Consider the following 10,661-nt stretch of genomic DNA (forward strand, 5'->3'; position numbering starts at 1 on the left):
TTTTTAGCTAAAAGGCTACTTTGTGAAAACTAAAAATGCTCCCAGGCTGCAAGAGAGTTTTGTTCTCTGTGTCATTGACCAAGATTCTATATGCTGCTACAAGTCTCAGTACATTTGTGAAGAGACTATCCCCTATCATTTTTACAGTTGGAGTACAAAATAAATTGAAGGGTTGAATTAAAATATTACTTTTCTTTTTCATTCAGGACTGTCAGCTATATAGCACATAAACAGGGAGATTTTTCAACAGAACATGAATCCAGGAAAGAAGACTATTTTCCAAGAGTATCTGACAAATCAGGGGACTGTGGTAAAGCCCTATTGCTGGCAGAGACAGAACGACATCTGTGCTAAGTGTCCCTACCACATACGGACTGGTGAAGAAGCAAGAATCCCTCATGCAGAATTTCACAGGGTCTTTGGATTCCCATACAGATCAACAGCAACTCTCCAAAGCAAACACCTTCTCTTCTATGAACTAAGGAATTTCTCAGGCACAGTAGTCCAAAAAGGCCATGCTACAAACTGTACTGACCAAGGCAGCCATCCAGAATCTATGCTGTTTGATGTGGGTGGTTATCTGGATGCAGTTACAGATGCCTATGAAAACATCAAATGCATTATCCTCTATTCAAATTACTCTCCTTGTAATGAGGCTTACCACTGCTGCGTAAGTAAAATCTACAATTTCTTGCTGAGGTATCCAGAAATCATGCTCTGCATCTATTTCTCTCAGCTTTATCACACTGAGGATGGTTTCCCCACCGCTGTATGGAACCGTGAAGCTTTGTGGAGCCTCTCTAGCCTGTGGCCTCGGGTGACTCTACAGAGACTACCTGGGGGGGCATGGCATTACCTCCTCTGCAATTTTGTGTACGGCATCCCAGGGTCAACTCTTTATCACCCAACTCCACCATCAAGAACCTTAGCAGATGGACAAAATCGGTATCAAATTAACAACTTAATAGGAATGAAAACAAATTTTAGGAAAGCCACCTTTCCACAAGTGATGCAGGGAACACCTGCTGTGCAGCAGAACTTACAGGTCTTTTCTTATAGCCCAGCCCCCCAACAGCCTTTCCAAGCAATGAAAGGCAGCCTGCTACCTCTGATGTCTCAAAGCCACTTGATCATTTTCCCAGGCATGTTTCTGCCCTTTCAGAGAGAACATCTATACCTCAGACCTAAAAATATCATAAGGCATTTAAAAATGCCAAAGGAATAATTCAATTGAACTCATAATTCTGAAATTTTTCAAGCAGCAGACAGCTAGTCAGAAGATGATAGAAATCGAACTGCTTTCAGACTGTAAAACTGAGATCACAGATGGCAAAAAAAAGCCACCAATAAAGTCACCTCCTACAGAAGTTAACCCACAGAATACCTGTGGGTCTCAAATAACTGATTATAAAGATAACATGTTTTTATTTTAGTCCTATACCTTTGAAACATAAACCCATATCAGTAAAACTAAAACCTAAGTACCTTCTGATTACCTCCTGAGATTTATTTATTTGTTGCCCTTAAGCCAATTTTTACCAGAAAAATGTAAACAGTCCACAGACTGCAACTACAACTGCATGTCGATTGTAGCTTCCCAGCTGAGGCAACTTTGGTGGAACACATGACGTATCCTAAATTTCTCCTCTATCAAGAAGGTGGTTCTGCAGGTAGGGCTGATACATGAATAAAGTTTTCCCACTAGCTGTTTCCTTAATGATAGGTTTTATATACACATATATATATGTTGGAGAGGGTCAAGAGAAGGGCAATGAAGCTGGTGAAGGGTCTTGAGAATAAGTCTTAAGAGGAACAGCTGAGGGACTTGGGGTTGTTTAGTCTGAAGAAAAGGAGGCTGAGGGGAGACCTTATTGCTCTCTACAACTACCTGAAAGGAGGTTGTAGAGAGGTGGGTGTTGGTCTCTTCTCACAAGTTACAACCAGTAGGATGAGAGGAAATGGTGTCAAGTTGGGCCAGGGGAGGTTTAGGAAAACATTAGGAAAAAATTCTGCACTGAAAGGGTTATCAAAGACTGGAACAGGGTGCCCAGAAAAGTGGTTGAAGCACCATCCTTGGATGTATTTAAAAGCCGTCTGGATATGGTTCTCAGGGACATGGTTTAGAAGCGGGCCCAGTAGAGTTAGATAACAGTTGGACTTGATGAGCTTAGAGCTCTTTTCCAGCCATAAAAACCCTATGATTCTATGATATGAGTGTGTGTACATGTATTTTTTTCTATGGCTTCTGCCTTCCATTAAGAGGAACATCATAAAGCTGTGCAAAATTCTAATTAGTAAGATATATCTAATAGGATAATATAGATAACACATCTACACAGTCAAAATATAACCTGAAAAAGAAAGAATGTTCCTATCATTTAGAGCAGTGTTTTCACTTTGTGATTCCATATATTTGTTATTATACTAAAGGTATATACTAAAGAAATGGGGCAACTGAAGTCAATAATATGTGGGTTTTTTCCCACAAACAGGGGTTCCTTCCCAGATAATGTCAATCATTAATAAACACACTGGCTAATTTTGAAGAAGTCAGTGCTTCTGCTCCTTTTTTTACTCTTTTTGTGGCCACAGCTACTATGTATCTGAGTAAAAAAAAGAGGCCATTTCCCAGTGTGACCTTAAACACCCTTCACTTAAGCAGGGGTGATCCCATTTGGAAGCTCAAACTTTTTCTGTGTCTCTTATGACTAATAGAGGCAGAAACGTGGTAGAATCCACCTGATCCCTTGCTTTTGCAACGCCTAGGCGCTCTTTTGAGGAAAGCTTTCTTGAATTAGATATTAGTTCTGCGTTTTCTGATAAAATGCTAACTAATGCAATCGCAAGAAGCGGTCCATGCTGTAGGACCTGCGTGACTACTTTCTTTTGCCAAGCCGATGCTTTTTTTTTTTTTTTTTTTTTTTTTTTTTTAAATCCTGTAGTCACAAAGTGGTGGTTTGAGCTTGGGCTTCCAAGTTCAGAGCCAAACCCCGTACATCCACCAGGGGAGCACACGTTATGTGGGCAAGGACGCCGTGCGCCCCCTGCCTTGGTTACCCCAAACCGGCCCGTGAGAGGTCCTGCCTCGCCCGTACCCGTCTGAAAACGGGGCCGAATTTGATTCCGCACGGCATCGCGTATTTGTCTCCGGGTCCGCAGGCAGAGCTCGCTGTCGGGGCCTGCCAAGAGCCCGCACACCGGCGTCGCGCCTCGCCAGACTCTAGGGCGGCCGCTGGGCACCGCTGGGCACCGCCGGTTCAGACGCTAACACCCGCAGCCGTAACGATGGCAACGCAACCGCCTCCCCGCGCGACAAAAGACACCTCGCAGCCGGCCAATGGCAGCTCGCCTCCCGCTCTGGCCCCACCCCCTCCCTCGCCCCCGCGCACCGCCTCCTGCGCCCCCGCGCGCCTCCCCTGAGTGCGCCTGCGCAGAGCGCACGGGTCGGCTTGCGCGTGCGCCCGGGCGCAGGCGACTTGGTGGCGGTGCCGGGCGCTTGCGCGGAGCGGAGGGCGGTGGCGAGCGGGGTGACCATGGCTAAGCACACGGTGTCGTCGGCGCGGTTCCGCCGGGTGGATGTGGACGAGTACGACGAGAACAAGTTCGTGGATGAGGAGGAAGGAGGCGACGGGCAAGTGGGGCCCGATGAGGGCGAGGTGGACTCGTGCCTACGGCAATATCCTTCCGCCGCCGGGCGGGAAAAAGTCCCGTCAGGAGCGGCCGCGGCGGGGTGGGGGGGGGGATGGGGTGGTGAGGAGCGGGCGGGGATCGGGTGCGGCGTCCGGCGCCGCCGGGGCTGCCTTTTATGGGAACATCCGCGCCCGGCACTCCCGCCGAGGAACGGAGAGGGGCGACCGGGCCGTGTCCTGACAGGAGGGCGGGAAGGGGCTGACGAGGGGCCGGGGCTGGCAGGGGGAAGGCGACCCCGCTTCCTCCCCCTCACGGCAGAGGCGGCGGTGTCTCGCGGCTGCAGTATGTGGGAGGTGTCTTTTGGGGGCAAGAGGAAGGGGGTTTCCTGTTGCAGAAAGGAGAGCTCCGTGTGTCTACTGCCACTGCCGGCTTCCACGGCTGCCTGGCTCGTGGAGTAGCTCTTTCCAGCAGCCGCTGCTGAGTTGCTGTCCCGGCGGCTGTTGGAGGTGGATACGCTAAGCTGTAGGCCTGTTCTCGAGGGCTACTAATTGCAGAAGTGACGGAGAATAATTTCTTTTACTTGGATCCTCATTCAGTGAAGGGCCTAAGAAGTGTTCTCCAATACGGGAACTGTACACTTTCTTGTTGGTGCTGCTCCTTCCTTGAATGACCTAATAATTGCTACCTTACACTAATCTGTGCAATCTGTTGAGGAAATTGTTGCAACTGCTGAACCTTAAGTATCTTCAGTCATGCACAAGCCAGCTATCAGTATCACTGTCCTGCAGCTGGTTCTGTTGCTTTCCAAATACTTGGTGTTTGGTCCTTAACCGTCTGGCACAGGGAACATGATGGCCGCACTACAGGCGGCTCTCAAGAACCCTCCTATCAACACAAAGAACCAGGCAGTAAAGGTGAAATAATAACTCATTCATGGGTTACTCCTTAAAAATCCTTTCCTCTTTCTATAGCCCCTACCCCACCAATGCTGCCAGGTGTGCTTTAAGGAAGCCAAAGAAGCTGGTTTAGGGTGTTCTGTGGTGTCAAAATGTCCGTGACCTGTGCTCTGTTGTTTTAATTTTGTTTAAAATACCATAGCTGGGATGTCATCTGCCCATGTACCTTTAACATGGTGCTAGCTCAGGTTTTGTGTGTTCCCCTTCCTGCGTTGTTTGTATATTGCGTGCCCTGGCTAACTCCACACATCACCAGGTGCCCATGTCTGACCTGGCAGCACATAGATGTTGTCTGTACTGAACCATCAAGGAACCACAACCATAGTAGTCACCTCTGACTAATGAAACTCTGCTAGCACAGCCAGACCGTGAACATACAAAAAAGGAAGAACCGATGGTTATTGCATCCAATCAAAATTAAGCCATTAAAACCTCAGAAAACGCAAGCACTCCCCCTGTGACAGAATACAGGAGCCTGTTGTGTGCATGTATTTCTGAATCTCCCCAGAATAAACCTTGAATGGCTCATGATTGCAGCAGCAAGAGGAAGAGGCAGATAAGAGGTGGAACTGTCCAGATGGCGAGTGCCTGTAGAGGTCTGTTCTCCCTGTTTGAGGAGAGTCCCGTGGGCATGTTTCTGTGCTGCTGTGACACCAGGCTGTCCTCAGCAGGCCATGAGTGGAGATTTTTTTAACCTAGCCCCCACCCTTTCCTGACAGGTTTCACAGGGTTTTGAGAACCAGCTGTTTGTTACAGATAGTGCTGTATAAGGGATTGAACAGCTTTGTCCTCACATTAATGACTTGTTTCCATTAGCTCTGTATTGATGGATTTAAGAATACACTGTGAAGGCACTAGAATTGAAGAGGGCAGAGTGACTGAATTTTAATGTTTGGCTTCATTTTTAGTTGATCTCATGGAACTTTTATGTTTTTATTTATAGTTCTTGATGTGAGAAGGCCTGGTAAGCCAAGCGGCTATGGGATATTAAATTGAACAAGAAAACTAACATCCGTAATTTCTGAAGAAGGAAGCTGCTTGAAGTATTTGTGTAATGGAATTATTCAAAAGTCCACAAACCCAAGACCGTTTCCTTTCATCTTCCCTCAGTTAGTGACGGATGAACAGGAAGAGCTGCTTTTTGCTGATTTCATGGCTAATCTGCGGCTGTAATCATGCCACACACGTTTCTGGGCCTGAAATGACATCCAGATGAACTTGGAAATGGTTTTTAATGCAAAATATTAGTGCTGCCAGTTTGCATCCTGTGTGTCTGGGACACAAGTTGACTTTTTGTAAATTTGTGGCTTCCAGTAGTCACCTTTTTCAGTCTGGCCAGTGACATTTCCATGGAATATAAACTCATTAAACAGTACAAAGGCATGGAAAAGGCTCTAGTGGCAAGGGAGGCCAGAGAAGTACTTAATTCTTACAGTTCTTTTTGAACTTGCCAGACCTTGAGATATAAAAATGATTATCTACCTGTAACCTCATTTAATAGGTGGAGAATTGCAAACACAAGCAGAGAGGCAGAAAACCTACAGCAGGACAAATGCACTAAACTCTTTTATGCTGTTTGTCATTGGGAGGACATACCTGTTACACATTATCATCACAAGATTTGTGCACAAACAGCCCTATTCAAACAGAATTGTTTAAAAAAATCTAGTTTTGTTTGTTGGAGAGATGAGTAATATTTGGATGCACCTTGTACAAGGATGAATGTGTCTCTGCTGTCCTTATTCGTTGACAGGATCGTGCAGAAAGTATTGTCCTGAAGGTCCTCATCTCTTTCAAAGCCAATGATATTGAGAAGGCAGTGCAGTCGCTGGACAAGAACGGTGTTGACCTGCTAATGAAGTACATCTATAAAGGCTTTGAGAGCCCCTCTGACAACAGCAGCGCTGTACTGCTGCAGTGGCATGAGAAGGTGCGTTTATAGGCCGTGCTCTTGCCTAGGTTATTCGTGGTAGCAGTTTCTTGGGTCTGAGGCACACTCACCGAGCCTGGTAAGAATCACCTTTCTGGTAAAACTGAAATACCGTATTGCACGCTGTGAGGAGGGTATGGTTCTGCAAGCTCACTGCTGAGTTATATCATGTGCTGACTTATTCCGATTCCTTGCGTAAAGATTCTACAGTTAAAATTTGATTTTCGGTTAGATTGAGGCAAAAAAAATGGTTCAATCCAGTGATTCAAGCAGATGGAAGTAGAATTTTCTTTCTAGAGGGAAGCAAGATTTGCAACTTGGTTATGCGGGGGAATAAAAGCTCATTAAGTAGCTGTCTAAAGCGAATGCAATCATCCTTTCCTAGCACTCTGAGTGCCAGTGTTTCATCATTTGAAATACAGTCAGGAAGCCTTTTGAGCAGCAGTTGTTTCAGTCCGTAGCTACCTTGACCTGTTGTTAATTGCCGTGTTTCTCTTCTCAGGCCCTGGCTGCTGGAGGAGTAGGGTCCATTGTCCGCGTTTTGACTGCCAGGAAAACGGTTTAAATCCAGCAGTGAGTCGTTGTCTGCTGTCCGCAGCATGGGAAATGCTGGTACAAAAAGGAACCAACCAAATGCCATTGCTGCCCTGTGGGCAGTGCCTGTCTCTCAGCTTGCCTTCTTGCTGCTTCTTTCATACCTGACAAATAATGCATATCGTGATCTTTTTTTTGTTAAATTCTGGAAAATTATGAAGGTGCAATTTTATTTCTAACAGGAATATTTGGTACTCGTGAACATTTCAGTGACATGTATAGTGACATATACAACTTCATGTTTAGGATGATTTGCATTTGTGTAGAATTATGGCAGATTTGGACCTGACTTTCCAAGCAAATGCTGAGGGACGTAGGGCAATGTCTTAATTCTTTTCGCTAGCCAAGCAGTGTTTTGATGAGAGATCTGTATTTGAGAAGTGGGGCAGCTATTAATATAAGTAACTGGACCATGTTTCCTTTGGTCAACCTCTGAACCTACAGCCGTGAATAGGACAGAAGGCAAAGGCTCCCTTCCAACCCCGATTATCATTCCAGAGAGCTGAGCATTTTCTTTAACCTCACATCTCACGGCCTGTTCTGGTTCCTTGCAATCAGTCAAATGCTGGGTCTGCAGCAGGAAAGCAAGCCGCAACGGGATGAAGTTGTCCATCATGCAGTTTGGATGGTAGAATTTAAAAGGTTGATGGTCCATTTACGCTGAAGCCCAGCCCAGTGAACTTTCTTGTTTTGGGGAGCAAAGATCCTGAAGAGAAGAAGAAAAAGCAGCTGTCATACAACAAATCACGTTTCAGCAACTTGAAAGTGATTTGATTTTGTCAAGCACAGCATAGTGGCTGCCTGGGGTAATCTGAGAAATGCATACTGGTATCCTCGCCATCCTTGCAAAGCTCCCATATTTTGTTTTCTAGATGTATAGGGTCTTAAAGGATACCGGACAGTCCACATTCCTGTTGCATTGTGCCACAGCGTGTTAGCTAGTGCACAAATAGGGTTCCAAAATAAAGAATTAGGAAAGCCCAGGGCATCCCAGACCACAGATCACCATTGAAGGTTTAGGGCCAGGACTGAAATACATGTGTTTTTACATTCACCATTTTACTGCAGTTCAGTTGTGTAAAACTGTTGGGGAACTTGTGAAATCTTTGCTGGTTTTTGATATCTGCTTTTTTTGTAATAATAATAAAGGCCAGACAATAAATCGTCACTGAATATTTACTCGGTGTCTGAAATGCCTTGAAGTTTCAGCAGACTGCTATTCCAGGATGGACAACCGTAAAAACGCAAGCCTTGAAACTTTTTCCCTTCATTATTTTTCTTGATAGGCTTATGTCGTGATTTCTAGCAGTTATTTGTACCTGCATGTAATGGCAGTACCTGTGCAGCTTCATCCAACTAGAAAATCTGAGATTTCAGTGAGATACTTAAACAAGAAGAAATGTTCCAAACCAGGACTACTAGAGATTTCTCTGCCTATGCTAAAATTGTAGCCAGAGGGCGAGTTCTTCACAACCATTAATGTTAGATGCTTTCCTGAGAACAAAAGAAGGAAAAGGGTAATGGCCTCGCAGGGTTGTTGTGTGGAGTGACTCTCCTGATTTCACAGTTGGGCTTTTGTTTGTCTCTGCCTGCCCCAGCTGCAAAAGATTAACATCTAATTTTAATAATAATTTAAGCACAGATATGGTCCTGGGCTTGTCCTGTGGGTGGGGTGACTGCGTGTGCCTACGTGATCACTAATGGCACTTGGCTTAAACTTCTGAAGGGCCTGAGCAAACAAACCTGGCATTGTGCACTCCAACATCTGAAGGATATCTCTTGTTAGTTACTCAAGTCACTGTGTTGGAAAAGTGGAGCTAGTGCCTTCAGACGGCTCAAACCAAAGTGTTCCTGCTGCACCACGTTCACTCAGGAACCTGTAAGAAGATAGCTTCAGTAATAACCTTTTTTTCTTCCACCCCACCTCCTCCTCCCTTATTTTCCATAGGACAGTCTGAAACCTGCACAGCCACAGCTGCATGTTGTGGATGCAGGCAGACATGGGCCTGAGTCGCAGCTGGAGCAGCTGTGCCTTTCTGAGCAGGGCAGCAGAGCCCTGTCACCCAGCCTGTCTCGTCCCACCTCCCGCTCCCTGGCAAGGGGCACAGCGCCCCATGTCTTCGGGGCCTCAATGCAGACAGGAAGCAGCGTGGTTACCCCTCAACCATTTGGTGCCTTCCCTGCCTTCCTAGGGTCCTTCTTCTTGCTTAACTTCTTCAGAGGAACGTAGGCATAACAACAGGAGGCACTGGCCACGCAAAGTGGAAGACCTGGCCCTGCTGCAAAGACATCTGGGTTTCAACGACACACGCAGAATCCTTAGTCTCCTGGGCATGTGCAGTGATGGCTCTGACCTTACAGCTCTCCCATGGACTCTGTTTGGCTTCTCTGTTTCATTCTATTCAAGTTTGGTTAAGACACCAATTAATCCTCATTTTTTAAAAAAGAATTAATAAAAAGCCGTAATCCCAGAGAAGTGAAAAATATTTTCCAAAACAGCTGATGTCAAAGCTTTTCAGCTGCCTCTAGGTGGCATTAGATAAATGAAGGCAACAAGAAGTGTGATCTTAAGATTCTCCAGATTCCCCTCGGGTTAGGCTATGATGTATTTAGCAACATTTACATAAAAAAATACATCTTCTGCATCTGCATTCAGGGATGCTCTAAAAGACATACACCAATGTGGGGGTAGTAGTGCAAGATTTGCAGGAAGGCATTTCTTCTGTTAACTGATTGACAAGAAGGTAAAAAGTGAATCTAGTTAAAAAAAAAAGCCATCTCACAGCAGCTGGGGCTGGTGGAGGTTGTCCTGAGCTCCTGGCCCCATACCTCTCTCATTCCCACTCACACCAGCAGTTTGCACGCACCCAGACAGAGAAGGTGTTAGAAACCTGTTGTGCCATCTTACTCAAAGGATTAAAAGAGGAAAACAGACAAAGATGGGCAAAGAAGAAAAAAATCCCTAAACAATTTTGTTAAGCAAAACACATTTCCCTTCCCATTACGAGAAGGAAGCCTTCAATGAAAAGTACTCTGTGTAGATTGGACCAACTCAAAGATGGACAGCATTTGCAGAGCTCTGCAAGGAAGGCTCAGCATTTCTGAGGCTCACTTGCAAACCTCCCACTGCTGCCTTTAGCTCTGGCCAGAGTGTGTGGCAATGGCACTTTATCAGTCACATCCTGCTTTTGTAACAGCTGAGAGAAACTGCTGTCCTCCTGCTGCCTGGAGCTGCAGTGCCTGCCAAGCCCTGGGCTCCGACTCATCCATCACTTGGCCAAAGAGTTCCCGCGGGCTCCTGCCTCCCTCCCTGCCACTGTTTAGGGAGCAAGCCAAAAAAATCAGGTCCTATGCAGAGAGCGAGCTCAGACCTGCCTTTCAGGGAAGCAGCTGGACATGCTCAGTCTCCTCCACTCCTCCTGTGTTATAGATCTCCTCCCAAACAAGGTCAATCCCCTCGGTTTTTCCTCATATGTAATGTTTTCTAGTGGCTGGATCAGTCTTTTTTTTTTTTTTTTGGTCTCCTCTCCAGAAATTATGATAAACTTGTG

At 45.9% G+C, this 10,661-nt stretch overlaps 2 protein-coding genes across 2 annotated transcripts; both read left to right on the forward strand.

Moving 5' to 3' along the window:
- Nucleotides 1-253: 253 nt before the first annotated feature.
- APOBEC4 (apolipoprotein B mRNA editing enzyme catalytic polypeptide like 4) lies at nt 254-1,225 on the forward strand (the record flags this gene model as incomplete). Its single annotated transcript, XM_082483773.1, has 1 exon — nt 254-1,225. One exon carries the CDS (start codon nt 254-256, stop codon nt 1,223-1,225), a length of 972 nt encoding a protein of 323 aa, XP_082339899.1.
- A 2,258-nt stretch (nt 1,226-3,483) lies between these two features.
- Nucleotides 3,484-8,278, forward strand: ARPC5 (actin related protein 2/3 complex subunit 5). The gene is made up of 4 exons (XM_082484093.1): nt 3,484-3,676; nt 4,472-4,544; nt 6,340-6,516; nt 7,019-8,278. The coding sequence occupies exons 1-4, from the start codon at nt 3,534-3,536 to the stop codon at nt 7,079-7,081; spliced, it is 456 nt and encodes a 151-aa protein (XP_082340219.1). The 5' UTR covers nt 3,484-3,533; the 3' UTR covers nt 7,082-8,278.
- The last annotated feature ends 2,383 nt before the right edge of the window (nt 8,279-10,661 follow it).

This window comes from Vanellus vanellus (genome assembly GCF_965231255.1).
Source record: "Vanellus vanellus genome assembly, chromosome: 5".
In the NCBI taxonomy this organism is placed as follows: domain Eukaryota; kingdom Metazoa; phylum Chordata; class Aves; order Charadriiformes; family Charadriidae; genus Vanellus; species Vanellus vanellus.

Excerpts from the sequence above, each read along its gene's own strand:
- ARPC5 (XM_082484093.1), top strand. The coding sequence starts at position 3,534 with ATGGCTAAGCACACGGTGTCGTCGGCGCGGTTCCGCCGGGTGGATGTG. Across the intron at positions 3,677-4,471 it reads GTGGACTCGTGCCTACGGCA|AGGGAACATGATGGCCGCAC; the intron begins ATATCCTTCCGC and ends ACCGTCTGGCAC. Across the intron at positions 4,545-6,339 it reads CAAAGAACCAGGCAGTAAAG|GATCGTGCAGAAAGTATTGT; the intron begins GTGAAATAATAA and ends ATTCGTTGACAG.